The sequence below is a fragment of the Salvia splendens genome, chromosome 3, assembly GCF_004379255.2.
Source record: "Salvia splendens isolate huo1 chromosome 3, SspV2, whole genome shotgun sequence".
Lineage (NCBI taxonomy): Eukaryota > Viridiplantae > Streptophyta > Magnoliopsida > Lamiales > Lamiaceae > Salvia > Salvia splendens.
In genome coordinates, this window is record NC_056034.1 from 44,918,665 (window position 1) to 44,939,999 (window position 21,335).

The following is a 21,335-nucleotide window of genomic DNA, read 5'->3' on the forward strand; positions in this document are numbered from 1 at the left end:
ATTGTGAGTTCATTTTGGACCTGTAACAAAACACAATAAGGCTTAGACATTCACTAATTTACAATGTTAGAAATGGATTAATTTTGATGGATGGACTAAAATTACAAAACAATGACAACATAAAACTATTTTTTGAAAGACGAACAGAGTATTTACAGATATAATCAACGCCTTAGAAAAGAAACCACAAAATGGCACTATTTAGTAGTATTCCAAAAATGTAGAATAACCAATGAAAAAATGTACACTGCTGAGTTATGTGTAGAAAATCTGTGTATGCCATATATTCTCTATCAATTATCATCAATCTATATTCAACTAAAGCTATATTCAAAACCTGTGTATGACTCGACAAGTGAAGCCTTCTTATCGCCTCGAAAAGCTACACTCTTCACGAAAATGTCCACTCTTTCGACTCAATAGAACAGTATCGATTGGCCATATCAAGCAGAGTTGTAACTATACACTGACCTTAATCGTCGGGGTCCATTTCCTCGTCCTGCTCCATGGAGGGAATCGTCTCAGCTTGGCTACTTTCATCAGATTCGATAATATCTGTATCAGTTTCATCTTCTTGTGCTTCGGTATCCTCATCGCTGCTCTCTCGTGGCCCAGCTCGTGCAATTCCGTTGGGGCACTCAACTTGCCCTTCGTATATGGTTTTATACTTACTGCTCTTCTGCAACTGCTTAAGATCAGCACGCTTGATGGTTGTGCATAAGCACTCGGGCAGGGGGTGCGAAAGAAATGACTTTGGCTTCACCCGACGAAACCCTTTCACAATGCCATCTTCTCCCATGCTTTTGTTGAGGTGTTCTCTAACAGCAAGAGTCCAATTGCGTGGAGGACGGTAAATGTGATCGCTGGTGGTGTTTAAAAGTTCGCTAATATATTTCCTGCATAAATGTACAGGAAAATGTCATTGACGGGGTAACAATTTTACGGAACATGATCAAGAAACACCATAGTCCCCAGCATCCCAGAAAAAGCTAAGGACTCAGAGCAAAACACAAAAGCAATTAGTAAACAAACTCTTAAATAAATCAAATTCGGGCAATATACCTGTCGGGTCTATATGTTCTAGTTGAGGCCATATCAAACAACCTATGTCCCATGACTAAGCTGGAAAAATCTGCAGATCCACTACCATCATTGTCGAAACCAGGAAAGAATGCATCAGCCTTCAGAGAGACTATATAATCAAGAGCATCCCATAGCAAACGATGAGCTTGGTCCCTTAAATCATTTGGGGAAGGGTCTGGTTCTGAATCTTTTTCCAAAATCCACCCATACCAGCCTTCTCTCTCATGTCCATAAATTGGCCTATCAGGAGGCGGAGGGAGAGGACGGGGACGCGGACCAGCCCTTTTCCAATCTTCTTTTGGTTGCTTTGAACTCTTTTTTGCTGGAAATACATAAGAATCCGTGGGAAGTTGGTTTTCCCAGCCAATTACATTTGCCAACTCTTGTTTACTGCACAAAGAAGTTCGATCCACTAAATTGGCGTACATGGCACGTAAAGGAATCAGTACTCTTTGACCACCAAAGGTTTCAGAACCTGCCAAGTATATTCTTGTTCTAGGAGGGTAACCCATAGCTCGAAGGAGAAGTCCCACCTAAATTGTTTTAGATATGAAATTAGCATCATGCTTCAAGTAGGAATATATAATAGCAAAATGCTGTATGACTCATGTTTGATTCCATACACCGTATGTTATAGCTTTTGACCGAGAATACTGTTATTTTCCTCTTTTTATCTTACAAAATAACTTGAAAACATTTTAAGCAAATGGAAGAAGTAAAAAACAGTCGAGAATTTCCAGATAACGCATATCCATATCTCAATCTAGCAGAACAAGGAACAGCTAAGAACCCACTACATCAAAAGGCAAGGACTGAAGCACAAAATACTAACACGACACTTTCTTAGCTATTAACATAAATACCCAGACTAGAAGACAAAAAGAAAGGAAACACGAGAAAGTAATACCTCTTCTGGCATCAGTGGGCAAGAACCATTTCCTTTTCTAGCATATGAATCCACACTTAGCTCTTCTTTAACTAATCCTTGTTTAATCATCTGTGCTCGACGGTACTGAATGAGTTCTGTGTGTATGTCCTGATCAGATAATATAAGATTTTGAGAGTAGGACAAAGTTGATATAAGTATAAAATAAACCAACAAAGTCCACAGTAATAATCTTGTGTTTGCAGCAAGTGTATATCCTCCCATAACTATGTGAAAGACTTATGCATCACTTATTTAGTTACAATAGCTAAACAATCCATCACTGTATTATGACCTACAAACCAATACAAGATACATTAAGTTTTCAACTAACCACAAGCAAATAGCATACAAAATCAAAATCACAGTTGATGATACTTCCAAAATATAACCTCAGTTGTTCAAAATACACATTTTTATCTCTAAATATCCAATCCCACCACCTCTATTCAAAATAACTGAGAATGAAGGGGGAAAAGTGGAAGCAAGGAAACAAATAAAGAAAAACCATGAGCATTGAGGATCAAGACGCATTAACTACCTGAAAAAGTTCAGCACAACCATGATAAGCTAGGGTCTCTCTCTTCAACCCGGGATTGTAAGCAATATATGGTTGACCAGAACCTTGTAGCCTGTAGAATGGAACTACACGTCAGGAGCTTATACTGCAGCAGCTGTTTAAAGATGTGCATAAAACCAAAGATTACTCGCCTTGCTACCATTTGATGAGCAACTTCCAAAATTTCTGCACGAAAACGCAGCACATGAAATCCAACTCGGCACCTGAGCCTCTGATACTCGACCAAGCTTGAGGGGAGGATGGGCTGATCAGAAATATAGAGCAAAGGTTACAAGACAAGCCACTATCGATCATTTAAAGATGAGTTTTACCCTCATGGTAGCTTAGTTGTCAACTTTCCTGACAAAACTCACAACACTTTTACTCAAACAATATGACAAACTATTTACAACTTCACTTTTTGACTGGACTTAGACAATGATTCCTAATCGTTTCACCTGCAGTCTTGATAGTACCCAAGAACTAAAATAATATCAGGTGAACACAGTTTCTGTACAACAAGTCAGAATGTAATGAAAAAAGACAATTACACATATGTTGTACCTGTAAGCCTCCTCCATCATTAAGTATTAGGCCAATGACCTTTGCACTCTTTAGTTTTGGTAAAACTTCTTGCAGATAAAATTTTGGAGAGGAAGAACTCTTGGGTTTGAAGACTGGATATTGTTTCTGTTTCCGGCCCTCCATCAAGTGAGATGGTAGGCTCTTTACAACGATTACATCACTTGCCAGAGCTTCCACAAAATGCTCTTCGTCATAAAGGTAAGAAAAACTCTTGAAGCTGGAACTGTGGAGTATTAAATGCAATTCAGTAATTGGAAATGCTACTGGAGTTTATTAATGATTTCTACAAAAACTTAATAAAAACCTGACGCCTTTTGATTGAAGGCTCTGTTGGATCTCTGGTATGACTAGGGTAGCATTTAGAAGCCTCGCCACAGCAACAAGATCGCAGATCTAGCAAAGTTAAAAACAATTAAAACATCACATTAACCACGAAATGTGAATTAAAAGAATAGAAAAGTAAACTGAGAATACCGAGGTTCTAATCTTCTCAAAGCCGCCATGAATTTTAGCATAAATGAAACCATTGTTCTGTTTATTGGGAACTGAAACAAAGATGCCATTAGATCTCAGATTTGAAAAAATAGCAGTAGTTCACACATAAGAATATATCACAGAGAGATAATTTAAGCAAGCTGCAAACCACCTCCCTTCAACTTAAAGTTGATTGAATATATCAAGGGTTCATATAAAGCTAAAATTACAAGTGTGGATTTTCTAATTGCAATCACTTAGTAAGTTCAATACAGCATCAGAAACAAATATAGGAAAACTGAATTGCCTCAACACCTAGTGAACAATAAATTCTTATCAAGCTCATACTAGCTTATTGGCTACAAATAGAAAGTGCATGAAACATTTCAAATTGAAGGATTGCTACTCTAGTTCAAGAAAGATCTTCAGTTGAGCATATAAAAACGGTCCAAAGGAAGTGACAGAAAAGTACATCTTACTTCCAAGGGTACATGAATTAGGACATTGTTCTTATAGATGATGTTGAAATCAATTTCAACCTGGTTCTTAGTCAGATCATAAGTAGAATGGGATTAGATTACCCAGTTATAGGCTCTAGCATCCTATCTATCTTCAGAAAAGCGGCTTTGGTTTCATGTAGCACTAGTAGTACGGCAAAGTATCAGGAAGATACATGCTAATCCATGCAAACTATGAATTCATTGTCCCTAGCATACTGCCCAAGAGATACCCTCAAAATCATTCAGCCTAAAATTTGTTTCAACTTGTATATACACGGAAATGCAATAACTTTTTTTTCTCTACAACGCTATTTTGAGGCAATCGTAAAGCTGCACGTTAAAGAAAGTTAATAAGTCATGAGAATCATAGTATAAACTCCTTCAAGCTGTGCAAATTTGCACCATCATTTGTTTAAATTCACAAATATAAGAAAATTATAACGGCAAGAAAAAGTCCCAGAGCTGAAACAGACAATGCACGATCACACATAACATGAGGATTATCCGAAACATAACAAACAAACTCAATTAAGAACAAGATTCATACAAGTACGGCAATTAGAAACTCATGAATCCTATAGCAACAACTTGGAAAAATTACCGAGATATGGAGTACTTCTTGGGTTTGCATACGGCTGCAAGTGCTCCAAAGCATTTGCTCTTCCCCACAACCTTCTATAACCAACACCCTACACTCGCATCGACAAACATCCATGTATCAACAACACATTTCAAAAGAGAACCATACAAGCTTCTTCATCAGTGAAAATAAAGCACCCAGCAATTATTCACCTTTCTGATGGGGCCGTCAAAGTGAGTTAAATCCTCAGTGAAAGCAGTGACTGCACTGTACATCACAAGACTGGCACTCGACTTTGCAAGGAACAAATGCACCAATATCGAAGTAAACGACAACACTAGTCCCACAAGAGCCGCCCATTTTATCTTCGATTTCATTTTAATCCTTTCAGACCACGCCATACCAAACCAATCTCCAACACTTTCTCACCCTACAACTGCAATGCAGAATCAACAAACCCACAGTAACTAAATCAAATAGCCGTCCAACACAAGCAAATCAACACCAACCGCAATTGCAATATATGAATACTGCCCTGCCTAACGTGATCTGGATTGAGTTCAACCAAATCCCGATCAAACAAATTGCCACAGAAATAAAATCCAAAACGAGCAAATAAGTAGAAAACCTGCATCGCAGCTCAGCTACAGTGCGCCAAGTAACAAGTTAAACAGCTGATTCAAGAGAAAGGAAGATCAATTCCCAATGCAGCAAGCACCAATGCAGATTTAATAACCCCACAAAAAAATCCGGTTTTCGTCAAAATCACGAAACCATGTCTATTATTTGTATTTCTTTTATTGGATCGATGTCGCGATGGAATCCCCCATAAAAATTTCAAGGATTGATTCAATTTCAGCTTCGCTTTGAGAAGTGTGAGAGATGGAGTGAATGGGGTTTAGAGATTTACAGTGTTGAGATGGCAGTCGGCAGCTCCGATCATTCGATATTTTATGAATTTTTTTCTCATAAATTTTGTTACTGTATAATAATTTTGACTAAGAAATCAAATTCCTATCCCACTGAAACTGGATAATAGAGTGCATCCATTTATAATAAGGGATAGATGACTATGATTAAAACAAATGACTTATATTATTATATCGTTTTCGTACATTAAAGGGTAAAAATGGTAAAGCACAATTGTACATGACTTCGCTATTTGACGTAGTTATATTTGTACATCATGTTCTATTAGTACATGGTGTGTTAATGTATGAAAATAATATTTTAATGTACGAGTCTCACACATTAATGTGCGTAGGTGACTGAATAATGTACACATTATCACGGTTATATCGTACATTACTTTCTGACTCATGCTTTTGTGAATGGAAGCTATACTAAATAGCATCTACAAATTCACAAAAGCATGAGTCGAACATCATGATAATGTGTACATTAATATGGGTATATCGTACATCACTTATCCATTAATGTAGCATCGTATTAATTCCCTTAGGGTCGAAAGTTAACATTATTCACCAAGGGTTTAGTAGTCCATGGGGCTAGGGTGTAGTACCATCGTATTAACATAACGTTCACTAGTCGGAGGAAGTTAGATCCAGTCCCCTAGGGTTAACTTATTCATATGGCTAGGATATAGTATCCACACGATTACCTTAGTGAACGTTGAGTTACTGAGTCGGTACTGCACCCTAACCTCATGGATTGCTAAACCCTTAGGGAATAGATATAACTTTCGTCATTCATTCAATAAATTATAATCTATATTATGTAGAAGGGACATATACATTAAAACACATTAATGTTACATTAATGACAAATTAATATATACATTAAGTTAATGTACTAATCCATACAAATGAGGTAACAGTAATATACCCAAATTGCCCTTTAATGTACGAAAATGATATAATAATGTACGTCGATGCTTTTAATCATAGTCATTAGATTAATAGATCCAATGGCTGATATTAGTGTTATGTTTAAGACTAAGAGAGTATAAGAGCATCCACAGCGGTGAGTGGACACCCGTCCGTCCGTGCCAGCGGCGCGGCACCGCTTGCTCGCCGCTGCGCTTTTGCCGCTAGCGCGGCGCTGCTCGATGCATCGAGCACGTCCGTGATAGCGAGCAGCTGACGTGACGCGTTCTGATTGGCCAACGACATTTCCGTTGGAAATTCATTTTTTTTAAATCGAAAATAATACCAAAATTAAAAAAATATATTTTTTCAGATTCCCAAAAATATGCCCATTTTTTTACCGTTTTTGTGGAATTTATTTTATTTTATTTTTTTATTCCCAAAATCATCTATAAATACACACATTTATCATCCATTTTTCACATCAAATCATCTCACATTCATCTCTCATTCATATTTTTTCATACAACTTATCTACATCTTCCTCTCTCACTCAAACCCTCTCAGATGAATTTCACCAATCTCATTGCGAAAGCGGAGCGCGAAGAACAAGAATACTATGAACAATATCGTGCCGCCTATGAAGCCTATGTCACCGCGAATACCCTCACCCCTCCTCCTCGACCAACTAGATCAACTCGCCGCTACATCCATCGTGACCGGGAGGGAGAAAACGAAATGCTCGTTGTCGACTATTTTTCCGACCAGCCGCAGTTTCTGGAAGATTACTTTCGGCGTCGTTTTCACATGTCAAAACGTTTGTTTATGCGTATTGTCAACACATTATCCGCCCGTGCTGAATACTTTCAAACAAGTACAGATGCAACCGGTCGGCAAAGTCTCTCGGGGTTGCAGAAGTGTACGTGTGTCATTCGACAACTTGCTACTGAGCAAACGGCTGACCTCTTCGACGAGTATTTGCATGTCGGTGAGTCAACTGGAATCCCTTCGGGCACCCACCACCGATGATTGCCAACGGTTGCTTCGTCTTCACGAAACAGTCCATGGTTTTCCCGGTATGCTTGGCAGCATTGACTGCACGCATTGGAGGTGGAAGAATTGCCCGACTGCTTGGAGGGGGCAACACTTAAGCGGCCACAAAGGCGGCGATCCTACATTTATCCTTGAAGCGGTCGCCGACTACCGCATATGGATTTGACATGCATATTTTGGTATTGCCGGATCCAACAACGACTTGAACGTGCTCTATTCTTCACCACTCTTCAATGATGTTTTGAATGGTTTAGCAACGGCGATCGACTTCACCGTCAATGGAAATGCATACCACATGAGTTACTATCTTGCCGATGGTATCTACCCAAGGTGGTCGACTTTCGTGAAGACGCTCAGCAACCCGCAAGACCCGAGACGGGTTCTTTTTGCCCAGCGTCAAGAGTCCGCTCGGAAAGACGTCGAAAGAGCTCTTGGGGTCCTTCAAGCCCGATTCAACATTGTGAAGGCCCCGTCTCGACTGTGGTACGTGAAAAATATCGCCGACATCATGTACACACATATTATCTTGCACAACATGATTATAGCTGACGAAGGACCGATAACGGCTAGCTTTTACGACGAGGATGAAGACGGAAGCTCAACCGAGAGGTCTCCCCCACGCCGAGGTGTGCATAGGACGGTGGGCGTGAGGATCGAAACAAGGAACACAATGCGCGATACCCGAGCCCACATTGAGTTACAAGAAGACCTAATCAAACACATTTTGACGAAATTCGGCCACGAGTAGTGGGTTTTTTTAATTTAATGAATTTAATTATGTAATTTTTAATTTTTAGGATTTTAATTATGTAGTTTTTAAATTTTTAGGATTTTAATTATGTAATTTTTAAATTTTTTTGTAATTTGTAATAGTATTCCGGATATTTTTAATGCATTTTAATTTTGTGGAAATGTTTTTATGTAAATTGAATAATAGAATGGTGAGACCCTTGAGCTTGTCCTTGCGGAAGAGCACGGATGTGAATGTTGTGCTCTTGCCTAAGAGCAGGGAGTAAAAGCGGGTCCGAGCCCACATCAGTGCTCGTTGGCAAGAGCACGGATGAGGATGCTCTAAGGACCTTAATGCACCCATATCGAAGAAGGTATATCGTATTTATCTATGTACTAGAATATTGTTACCATTTTATTTAGAGTATTGAGTATATATTGGGATATATCGAAAGTTTGGATAAATACGGCATATTCGGTTTATCGCGGATGGAGGGAATATCATTTATGTAACATTGCCGTCGTCTATAGTGGTTGGTTAGAGTGTAATATATTTGCACATTAGATTATAACCTAACAATTGATTAACCGCTCTCTGCTCTTCTCTCTCTCCCCTCCAAAATCTCTCTCTACAAAAGCTTCAAACTTGACTCTGTCTCTCCTTCGATACCATCACAATCACCTCGTTCAAGTCGCCGGCGCTTGCCCTACAGCTACAGCCACTCCTCCTATTCACCAAATCGGCACGGCGCCACAAATGGAGCTGCCGGAGATGGATTCCATGGCGTTGGCGATCGGAGTCTCGGTCCCCGTCCTCCGCTTCCTTCTATGCTTCGTCGCCACCATTCCTCTCAGCTTCCTCCACCGATTCTTCCCCGGTGGCCCCACCGCCCGCCACTTCTACGCCGCCACCACCGGGGCTGTTCTGTCGTACCTCTCGTTCGGATTCTCCTCCAATCTGCATTTCGTCGTGCCGATGCTGTTAGGTTACGCGTCGATGGCGCTTTGCCGAAAGTACTGTGGGATTATTACCTTTTTCCTGGCGTTTGGATACCTTATCGGATGGTATGTTTCAGCTTTGATTCGTTCCTTGTTGTTCGGTTTTCGTATCTATTTGTTGCCTTTTTTGCTTTAGAATATACTAGAATTTTGTTTTGAATTGCGGAAGCGAAATGAAGAATCAGAAGGATTGTCATTTGATTAGGGGAATGTTTAAAATTTCAATTCAAGCATAGATGCTATTTTCCATTTGGTAAGGTATTTTTGTGGTAATTGGAACTGAAAACAATACAATTATTGAAAATTTGGTACTTTCTTCTCCATGTTTGTAAGGTGTTATCTTCCAATTTGTGTGAGGTGTTGTTTTGCATGCTTGTTCAGTACTGTGGTCTTACACTATGGATAGGTTTAAGTAGATTTTTAGAGGTTGGAGAAGTGTTCTATCTTTTGCCGTTGAAATGCTAGAAGCTACCCTTTATAATTGATGCGATGGATTAAGTTAGTTGTAATTCTAGCTCTACCTACTCGTTTAAGCAAAGTACTTTGAAAGGCTGTAAATAAAAGCCAGCTGCGAGATGGGTACTTCATAAGCAAAGCATATACCGTATCCATTTTGAAGGAACTTGAGTTCTACTTTCAGATGTTGAAGACCAATAAAAAAGACATAATTGTGTAAACTCAATTTTCATCATTAATTTTTTTACATTTAACACCATCTAATTTTATTTTCTTACACTCACTAGCAGCTATCTTAGGCACATGAAAGTGAACTCACATGGTGTTAACTCTAATTTTTTTGGTAACAAGTGATGCCATTTTTGTGGAGACATCAGTAGATGGGGTTCTGACTTCTGAGTTCTTATGTGGTGTGCCCTTATCACATTATTACTCAGAGGTTCAGACCCTGGTATTTGGATTTTTTTTTATAAAAAAAATCCAAGATATAACTGAACTAACTCACACACTGGTGAGAAGAGTGCAAGTCACCAGTTTGACTGTCAACTGCAGCCATCTTGTTTTGGTTAAGAAATAAAAGAAATGGGGGCCTCTCTCTATTTAGTGGTTCTATATGCCCTTAAAAGTGACTTGCAATTGCTATTTTTTAGTTCTCTTATGCTGGATGGGGGAATAATATACATTTACGGTTTGTTTCACCTTTGGGGGTTATAAAATAGTTGGATGGTGCTAAGTATGATATAGCATTCATTTGTTTTAATTAAAAGATCACATATGATATTCTGATCCTTTTTGCTCACTGCTAAATTGTGCATTTATTATAAATTGACTTTTGACATACCTGTGTAGCCATGTCTACTACATGAGTGGTGATGCATGGAAGGAAGGAGGTATTGACGCTACAGGTCAGACTGGTTCATTTATTTATTGCTGAATTTTGACTTTCTTCCGTTTCTGTGTTCAGAGGTTTATCTTTGTCCATTACTGATGTTAACCTGCATTAGTGAAACTCTATGACCTATGTAAAGAACTTCTCTAGAGCACATAGTTTCGGAACCCAGTAATACTGCCATGTTTTTGCATTCGTCAACTGATGTACATTTTTGAATTGCATCCTTTTCAACTTCCTTTACCTGGTTGTCTGCTATCTTCTGATAGTCCACTCTAGTAAACATAACCAATAATCCTATATGGGTGTTTATTTGTTATAAGTAGCTCATCAATTTTAAAGTACGAACTATTGTTGTTTTCTTTTAGTAAGTTATCTATTTAACCTACTCCCATTCAAATGGATAAAACTTCCATCATTTTGTAGTGAATTTTTGTTCATGTCCTTGGGGTTCGCAATTTACAGGTGCTCTGATGGTGATAACTCTGAAAATTATATCATGTGTCATAAACTACAATGATGGAATCCTCAAAGATGAGGATCTACGTGAAGCACAAAAGAAAAATCGGTTGCTGAAGATGCCATCATTATTGGAGTACTTTGGCTACTGCCTCTGTTGTGGAAGTCACTTTGCAGGTCCTGTTTATGAAATGAAAGACTATATTGAATGGACTGAGAGGAAAGGGGTATTGTATTTTATTTCTTTTATTATGTCAATTCTTTGCCTGTCTTGTGGAACATACAAACTTGTACTAATAGATTTCCAATATCAACTTTAATAGATATGGCAGCCTTCGGATAAGGGACGGTCACCCTCTCCTTATTTCGCAACTCTCAGAGCCCTTCTGCAATCTGCTATCTGCATGGGCTTGTATCTGTATCTTGTACCACATTTCCCACTTTCTCGATTCACAGAGCCAGTGTATCAAGAATATGGGTTCTTAAAGAAGTTAAGTTACCAGTACATGTCAGGTTTCACTGCTCGTTGGAAGTATTATTTTATTTGGTCAATTTCAGAAGCTTCTACTATTATTTCCGGACTGGGATTCAGTGGCTGGACAGATTCAAATCCACCCAAACCCAAATGGGACCGTGCAATAAATGTCGATATATTAGGTCTCGAGTTGGCCAAGAGTGCAGTGCAGATACCACTTGTGTGGAATATTCAAGTCAGCACCTGGCTTAGGCACTGTAAGTTCAATTTCATTTATAAACTGCATACCTGCTGGTTGAAAGAACCAACTCCTTTCATTATCCTGTTGATGAAAATTGGATGCATTTCATCTTACTTGACGACTTCTTTTTCCAAATCATAGGACCATGATGAATGGAGTACTAATTTAGACTTGTTTAACCAAACTAGATATTATGATCTTCTATTTACGTTTCCACAATCCTAATTGAAGCACTTTCACAAAGATACTCTACATAATATCTGATCAAGAGATTGGCTGGAATTTAATTTGTTGTCAATCTAATCAATCTGCTGACTCTTTTAGTTGTTTCCTAGATATTTAAATTAACGTTCATCAGTGTGCAACTTAAGCCTTGTAGTTTGATAATGTTTTAATTGTTTAACAAGAAATGCTAGAAAAACTGTAAAGAGCTTTGCAGGATTGTGATAGGGGTGGACTAAATATGTTGCCCATGTGATTCGGATATGGCTGTGCTATAGCTCTCTGTCTTATTTTTTTGATTATCCAAACATAAATTTAATATCCATCTAATCATTGTTTTATTTAGATGTCTATGAGAGGCTGATCCAGAAAGGCAAGAAACCGGGATTCCTCCAGTTGCTAGCTACTCAAACCGTGAGTGCAGTGTGGCATGTAAGTATAAATCTCGTCCTTGTTCTGTGTTGTGTTTTTGTTTGTTCTTTTGTAAATCTGTGTCTAACAAGCTGCCAAGTTCTCCTCTAAAGCTAAGAATTGAGCAATTTTAACAAACAAATTGTTACGACTGTTGTATAATAATATTCACACAATTTTCCAAGTAAATGTATCTACTCTTCAATCGAGTGTAGCTTCCATCTTCCATGTTTTACATCTGCTCTTGACTAGTCTATTCAAGACTATATATGTATCCGTCAACAATATCTTACTGTACCAGAAGTTTCCTTGACAGATTTATACAGGTGGTTGAATTGAGATTAGCAATATATATACTGATGTAATTTAATTTATTCATCACAGGGACTGTATCCCGGGTACATCATATTCTTTGTTCAGTCCGCTTTAATGATTGCTGGTTCAAGAGGTATCTTCTTTTAAGTGTTAACATTACTTATGATGGCTAAGCATTTTCTCGAAGGCAAAATGTCTAACATCATTCATTCATGAGCAGCTCTTTATAGATGGCAGCAAGCCAGCCAAGCAGGTCTGGTTAAGAAGCTACTCGGTTTATTCAACTTCATTTACACCCTTCTCGTGTTGAACTATTCAGCCGTTGGTTTCATGGTTAGTTCTCTTCTCCAATTTTATACTCATTGCTTCACAAGACAAATGATAACATGAGCAACTCTGATGTGTACACACGATACACAGGTACTGAGTCTGCACGAGACGCTCACTGCATATGGGAGTGTATACTACATTGGTACTGTTCTTCCAGTTGTCTTGCTCCTGCTAGGAAAAATCATCAAGCCGGCAAGGCCAGCTCGATCAAAAGCTCGAAAAGCTGAGTGAAAACTCGAATTGCTTCCACCGTTTCATCCATGAGAGGTTTGGGTTGAGATTAATTGACAAGAAAGAGATTAGATTCATCTGCATCTCATTGTTTCTTTGTATTTTATCCATTGGCAAGAAAATCCCAAGCATCGAATTGCTTTTTCATAATATAAATTATGGTCTTTTTCATGTACTCCATAAATCAAACTGAGTGTTTTCTTTTTTTTTGCAAGGGTAAGTGACCAGGGAATGGATCTCAGTTTCTATAAACTTCAAATATTAAAAATATTTTCATATTAATTTTTTGGTCAAAATAGCTGGAAAAAATCATGAAATTTGGTTAAGTTTTGGTCTGTCTTTATGAACATATGACATTGTTGAATTCATTGGCGGTGACATTCACATGACTTTTCGACTGTCAACAAATTCAAACTTCATGATTTTTCTGGCTGATTTTTAAAATTATGAGAATTATTAGAATATGACTAAATTTCATGATGTTTTTGAGAATTTGCCCTATTTTGTGGTTAAATTAATTCTTTAGTATTTAGCCTTTATTGTAATACTACCACAAAATTGACAAAGTAGAGAAACATAGAGAAAAGATTGATTGAAATAATATTATTATTAGTGGGAAGTGAATCTCATCTTATATTAGAGATAAACTTATCTGAAACGAAATGAGACTAATATTTTAGATCAACTAAAATAAAAAAAATGAGATTATTATTTGTAGTCGAGAATAATATATTTTTTAATCAAAGCCAAATTGTGGAAAACTATCAGAGGACACAGGCTTGCTTCCCAATGACTCACAAACGACACATGGAATGTAACTAGACTTAAAAAATCCAAGTGCTATACTATACAACTCCATTATTAGTTTTGGCTAGAATTGAAATAGATCGAAATACAAGTTTAGGTAATACCTTTTTTTTGTTGATAAATAATTAACTTTTAATATTCATTGATTTCTTAATCTTTAAATCCAATCAAATAAGAATATAACCATGTGTGATCCAAAGTGTCTCTGGTGTCAAGATCAAATAAAGTTTCCAATAATCCACCTCAAACCAAATTATACAAAAAAACAACCGATATATAATTCAATTAATCCAACTGGCAACAACATGAATGAAATCAATTTCTGGTTCCTCTAACACTAGTCATTTTGAAATTTTCACAAAAAACAAAAAAAGAGGAAAAAAACAAAAGTCCAAACATAACTCTTAAATTCTCCTTCATCCCTAACACTAAAACCCTACTAGACTAAAATTTGTTTTGTCCACATGAAATGGAGGCAGTTCCCACAACCCTATCTGTGGGCCCCACTTGCGGAAAGGTAGTATCTGAAGGCGTTTTATCTTATTCTGGGCCACAATTAACAGGCCATAAGTTCGACTCATCAAAGCTACAAGTGTATATGGGGAGCCGTTACTGATTAATTTGTTTGAAAAAGTAATTGGCTTGGATGACTGACTTTGAAACCAATTTTGTGCGGAAGGATAGCATCTGAAGTCGTGTAACGTGTTTCGGCCTTTCGGGCCACAATCAGTAGGCCGCAAGTCACTAAAACAACAATGGTAAATGAATAACCATTATTGATCTTCTTTAAAAAAAATTAATTGGCTCGAATGGCATACTAAGGAAGCCAATTTTGTGAATAAATAAATATTGTAATAATGTCATCATCAATTATGGACCTCTCTCTCATGCAAGAGATAGAAAAGTGTTTGTTTCTCGAAGTTTAACATGTGCTGATCCACAACATTATTGGTATAGTCATTCTCTCAGAAAGCTGATGAACTGGCCTTAACCCCACCCTACTCCTCAAAGGATAAGCTGCAATTCTACACAAATAATTTCAACCATATATATCAAAATATGTGAGTGTTTTATTTATGTGTGACAAATTATTATTATTATTGCAATTATTTAGGAATCTAAGAGTTTTTTTTTGTGTTGTTGGAGTTGTTTTGGTTGTTTATACTAAATGTGACATTATGATTTGAAATTTGAAGCCTTTTCTTGAAAATGGACCAAAGTTTAAGTAACTTTTATAGAATCCCAAACTTTGCATGAGGTATCAATTTGGTTTGCCCGGAAATCTAGCATCAGCATACCGTTTTCTTGCACTTAATATTCTTACCACGCTCATAGTTTGAACACGAAAATAATACTCTACTCGACAATCATTTTTCTTGTGTGTGTCAAAATGCTTAAAGTCTAGAAATTCGAGTATACTTAACTAAGATTGGTGACAATTCAATAGTATAAATAAATACTAGGATGTACAAACTAAAATAGCAACACACTAACAAAACACGTTTTAAGTAGTCTTTTTTCGTGACATGCATTAGTCTTTAAGTACTCCCTTCATCTCTCTGTTGTGGCTGAGTCGTATTTCTTCATAGGCAGTCTCAATGTAGTTGCGTCATTTTTTTTCCGCAAAAAGCAAACATATTTCTTCTGTGTAACTTTATTTTCTCTTTCTTTATTCTCTCAACTTTTTTCCTTTCTTACTTTATTCCCCCTTTACTCAACTCACTTTTAACACAATTTATTAAATTCTATAAAAAAAACACATCCTATATATGGATGAGGGAGTACTTTTTGCAATTTTTAAAACATTTATATTATTCACACAACTTTTAACTCTGCTAACCCGAAAGAAAACGTGTCATAAGTAATACGACGAGGGGAATAGTTGTTAGTGATATGTTGGAGAAAAGAGATTATCTTTAATCACTTAGTTGTTTAAATTAATTATTAGTAGGTGGAGAGGAATAAATAGGCAGGACTATGATTAATCGGTAATCAACATAACAATGTGAGGATCCTAGTGATTATTGACAAACACGTATTTCATTACCTCAAGTTATCGATACTAGTGGTTGTAGCAAAATAAAAAAAATGAAATAATATTTTTATTACAAAAAAATCATATGGACCTAAATTCAGATATCGATCACATAAAATTTGGTGCTAGTACTTTCTTTAATCATTAGTTCAAACACAGATATATGAACGAAGGTTTTTTGGTATAAAAAGATTTAACATTAATTGTGTTATAACTAAAACTATGCATATAACCTTGTTCATTACTCTAGTACTTTAATTTGAGGGAGTGTTCATTACTCAAAATTAAATTAACCTGAGATTAATATTGTTACCTAAGGAAGATCGAGATCATAAATCAAGACTAATTCTATATATCGGTCTTTTAAAATTAAATACAGTATCAAATTGTATTTATTATAATTTTTTGGAGTGTTATAATCTGTTAAATCGATGGAACACTACCGGTAGGAGGAATATTTAAGCATATAAATAGTTAAATGTGACAGAGCATTTAAATTTGTAGAGATTGTGCATTTGTGATGTTTGTGTGTCTCTCTGGCACATTGAAATCACAACTAACTTATAATTATCCTCTGAAATTTCGATGCTGACTTCTCACAGATTTCAGCTTACTAATAATAAAATCAATTTTCTTTTTGCATAATTATTTGCTGGCGTCATTTAATGAGTCTTCCATTTTCTTTAATGGCAAGCTTAGTAAAATTTTAATTTCTTGAAAGTTAGGATAAGTTTTAGCCAATTATATCATCATTGTCTCAAATTAATTTCTAAGTCGAAATAGTTTAATGCACATATACCCATTGCACTTGCTAAAATATTTAAATATGGATGCTTTAGTATTATGCTTGCAAGTGAAAATTTTCCTTTTTGTTCTATCTTGACTTGAAGTATACTAATCTAGAAAATGGAAAGTCATCATGGTTAATGATGAAATAAAATTAAGTTGGGATTGTGCCTTTTGCTACGAAAAGTATCTACCTTTTGTAGTATCTTTATACACTATTAAAAAATACCAATAACAACACAAAAATAACAGCCAAGGATTGTACGTGATAATTGTCACATCCGTCTATCTATTTTAGAGGACATAAATTCGATAACCACAAGAGGTAAGAAAAAGAAATAATCCATGAAACAAAAAATAACCAAACCAACACCCTAAATTTTTAAATTTTTGATAAAAGCCAATAATAGTCTAGGGATGAATCATCCCACAATAATCAATTTCACTCACCAATCAAATTTGAAAACAGTTGCTTTAAGAAATTGATTCCTCTACCATTCGTTTAGCCTTACTATTTTTTTCATCCTCTTTAATCATTTTAGATACAAAAGTGGCTCTCCATTATCAACCAATACTCCACAGATGTTCACTAGATCAGGGAACACCTTTGCAATATACCAACCATGAGAGAGAGAGAGAGATATATATAGAGTTGTAAATACATAAAGCATATTAATTATTCTTGATTTGTTGAGGTCATAGAGATTGTGCTAAATGATGTTGTTGAGAATACCTAAATCAAAGTACATTTTATATTTAATGTCTATTTCTTATTCAGATGTTTTTGCATTGAAATAACATGGAGTATATAATTCTATATATAGTGGGCAAATACATCAATGTAACTCAAACTATACTAGTTTTAGTTTATCAGAAATGATAAAATTATTCAGCCACACTACGGCTTTTTCCATTAAAGTTATTTTCTTGGACTATTTTAAAAATATATCGATAGTTTAAAATCTAAAATTTTAAAATTTATTTATAAAATTGAAATCTAAAAAAATAATCAAATTGACATTTTATTACCTAATTTTAAATATTTGAATATAATTATATATAGTTCATTCAATATAATACGACTACTATTTTGTTTTCTTGTTACTTTTTTTTTGATGTAGGAGTAGATCTCTAGCTATAATAGAAGAAAGAAGCCAAAAAGGTTAATTTATTAAAAGTCATTAATAATTCGATATTAATGCCTAATATGGATAAAGAAGACATATCCAAGCAAAGAATCCAATAGTGACCAAAGCCATATGAAAGCTACCAGCTTTTTTATTTTACACTTTTTCTCTCCCCAAATTGTTGCTATAATTTTAATGCAGCGTTTATAATGTGCATAAACTACTAGATTAAAATTCATGATTTCCATCAAATTAACATTAAATAGTACTACCAAACACCAACACACAAAACAACAGACGAAAAAAAAAGAAATAAAAACCAATAAACAAAAAAAAAAGAAAAAAGAAAACTAGCAACAACCCAACCAAGACATATTGTCATATTCTCCTTTCCCTACCCACCCCACCCCACCCCCTCTATATATATATTATATATACATGTATGAATGAATTCAATCCTACCAAGCCTCATTATATATCATATTCTTTCTGAAATTTCCAAGAACACATCCATCTATAACTAGCTAGAAACACATATTTCTTAACAAATTACTCTTTTCTTGTGTGGTTTTATTAAACCTTGGGGATTTTGTAAGTATATAGTATATAGTACATAACTTAAGACACCATGTTGTTGTTGTTGTTGCTCTGACATTTTGTGGGTCAGAATTTGGTTCTATTCTTCCTACATATATATGTTCTTAGCTTAGCACACAAGCACTTCCAAATTCATCTCATCCAATTTTCTTGTCACTTTATTTTTCCCAATCTTTCTTCACACATTTCACCACCATATAAGCTAAGGTGTCACATTCCCACCACCATGAACAAAGACTACATTTTGAGGATGAAACCTAACAAGGCCAACAAATCCCCCACCGGCGGCGGCGAGGTCGCCGGAGGGTGGGAAGTCCGGCCAGGTGGGATGCTGGTGCAGAAGAGGAACTCAGATTGTAATCACATTGTTTCAAACATCAAAGTTCGAGTGAAACATGGCTCAGTTTACCGTGATGTTGTGATCAGCTCTCAAGCTAGTTTTGGTAAATACTGCATTTTTATGATGATTTGATTCTTGACTGTTTGAGTCAATTTTAATTTAGTTGTGCTCAAGCCAGTTTTGGTAAATACTGCATTTTTATGATGATTTGATTCTTGATTGTGGGGATTTAAATTTTATAGTTGTGATCAACTCTCGAGCTAGTTTTGGTAAAGACTGCATTTTTATGATGATTTGGTTGTTTCTTTATTGAGGGATTTAAATTTTTATGTAGTTTGTGATCAGCTCTCAAGCCAGTTATTTGCATTTTTATGATGACTTGGTTGATTCTTGATTGTGGGATTTAGATTTTTATGTAGTTGTGTTCAACTCTCAAGTCAGTTTTGGTAAAGACTGCCTTTTTATGATGATTTGGTTGATTCTTGATTGTGGGATTTTGATTTTTATTAAGATGCGATCAACTCTCATGCCATTTTTGCTAAAGACTGCTTTTTTATGATGATTTGGCTGGTTCTTGAATGTGGGATTTGAATTTTGTTTTGATGCAGGTGAGTTAAAGAAGATGGTGGCAGGGGCAACTGGGGTGCACACACAAGATCAGAAGATGATTTACAAGGAAAAGGAGAGAGATTCAAAATCATTTCTTGATAGTGTTGGTGTAAGAGATGGCTCAAAGATTGTGATGGTTGAAGATGAAGTGAGTAGAGAGAGAAGATGCCTTGAATCAAGAAAGAATGCTAAATTGGACAAGGCATCAAAGGAGATTGCAGAGATCAGATTTGAGGTTGATGCCCTTGCAAAAAAGGTACCATTCTTCTTGAGAAAATAATTTGATTCATTTATTGATAATAGTTTTAATTGAAGAGTTGTGATTGGTTGTGAATTGGTAGGTGGGAGCAATTGAATTGGAAATTAATGGAGGCAAGAAAGTTGTGGAGACAGTTTTTTTGGGCTTGATTGAATTGTTGATGAAACAGCTCATAAAGTTGGATGCAATTGTTGCTGATGGAGATGTAAAGCTCCAGAGAAGAATGCAGGTTACATATTTATTTTATTTATAATAAAAAATAAGATGAAAATCACTTTTTATTTTTTTGGTTTTGACTTTGATGAGTTCTTGAAGGTGAAAAGGGTGCAGAGGTACATAGAAACTCTTGACATGCTGAAGATGAGGAATTCCAACCTAGAAAATATGCAGCAATACCAGAAGATTTACAAGGAACCGGTGTCGAAAACTTGCCAAAAACAGCAAGAAATGAAGAAGATTAATGGGGGTTTCAATCATGGGCAAGTGGTGGTTACAACAAAATGGGAGACATTCTGATGAACCAAGGAAAGTTCAAGTTCAAGAAAGTTGCTGTGATGAAAAAAGAAGTTATATAATTTGATTTTTAATGGTATAGAAAGTATTATGCACATATGTTTTCTGTTAAATCTTGAATATATATATATATATAAATGGATGGATGGTGTTGGGAAATATGATTGTTTTTCCATTCTTTAATTTTCTGCACTAAGATTTTGGTGATTGTATGATGCTCTATTTGTTTAGAATGTGAAGTGAAATTCTTCTTCCAATTTGTATATAAAAATTGGTGTAAAGTGGAGGTTAAAGGGATTCTTAATAGTAATAGTACATGCAATTTACTTTTGATTTACCTACATTTTTAAATAATTCTTTAGCATAATTCAGAAAAATATATACTCCATTTTTGTAGTACTATTAGAATCACACACTCACGTATGCAAGATGACTCGAACATCTAACTTACTGAGTTAAATAAAACTAAAATCTTTTGTTCAACCGATGATTTTACGTTCAATACCAGAATAAGTACTCCATAAATAAACATTTTTTCGATTTGTGGGAAAATAATTTAGGATTTCGGTGTAATTGATGAAGACAACATCATTACCTAATCTGCTACACAAAGATTCCAATGTTTTTGTTGGTACAGCAAAAGTTGATGGAACAATGAACCAACCATAAATTTAATCATCTTTTTGACAATACTCACTAAACTACACTGTTTTTTTTTTCTCAAAATATAATCTTTGTTTTGACTTTTAAGCCCACAGGCTATCGTTCATTATTCATTTATTTTCTTTAGGCGTGAGAAATTTCACTAGTTATCTCATTTTCTCTTTATGTTTTCGCAACATCTAATAAAGTATATGTCATGGATTTAAGTCTGCTTTTAAACCATTAGAAGAATAGAGTAAGTGATGAAAAGAAAAGTA

The 21,335-nt window shown here is 35.7% G+C and overlaps 3 protein-coding genes across 3 annotated transcripts; 2 read left to right on the forward strand and 1 right to left on the reverse strand.

Annotated features, from left to right (window-relative positions):
* Positions 1-172: 172 nt before the first annotated feature.
* LOC121796309 (protein EMBRYO SAC DEVELOPMENT ARREST 30-like) lies at positions 173-5,730 on the reverse strand. The gene is made up of 11 exons (XM_042195138.1): positions 5,335-5,730; positions 4,919-5,142; positions 4,728-4,815; positions 3,627-3,697; positions 3,457-3,545; positions 3,132-3,375; positions 2,720-2,832; positions 2,550-2,640; positions 1,991-2,119; positions 1,063-1,616; positions 173-896 (listed from the first exon to the last, which is right to left on the reverse strand). The coding sequence occupies exons 2-11, from the start codon at positions 5,105-5,107 to the stop codon at positions 473-475; spliced, it is 1,992 nt and encodes a 663-aa protein (XP_042051072.1). The 5' UTR covers positions 5,108-5,142; positions 5,335-5,730; the 3' UTR covers positions 173-472.
* A 3,149-nt stretch (positions 5,731-8,879) lies between these two features.
* LOC121796330 (lysophospholipid acyltransferase 1-like) lies at positions 8,880-13,517 on the forward strand. The gene is made up of 8 exons (XM_042195172.1): positions 8,880-9,379; positions 10,619-10,674; positions 11,124-11,344; positions 11,441-11,849; positions 12,402-12,487; positions 12,851-12,914; positions 13,002-13,114; positions 13,202-13,517. The coding sequence occupies exons 1-8, from the start codon at positions 9,072-9,074 to the stop codon at positions 13,340-13,342; spliced, it is 1,398 nt and encodes a 465-aa protein (XP_042051106.1). The 5' UTR covers positions 8,880-9,071; the 3' UTR covers positions 13,343-13,517.
* Positions 13,518-18,565: 5,048 nt separating this feature from the next.
* LOC121796360 (BAG family molecular chaperone regulator 3-like) lies at positions 18,566-20,576 on the forward strand. Its single transcript, XM_042195212.1, has 4 exons — positions 18,566-19,137; positions 19,643-19,899; positions 19,985-20,131; positions 20,218-20,576. Exons 1-4 carry the CDS (start codon positions 18,921-18,923, stop codon positions 20,416-20,418), a joined length of 822 nt encoding a protein of 273 aa, XP_042051146.1. The 5' UTR covers positions 18,566-18,920; the 3' UTR covers positions 20,419-20,576.
* The last annotated feature ends 759 nt before the right edge of the window (positions 20,577-21,335 follow it).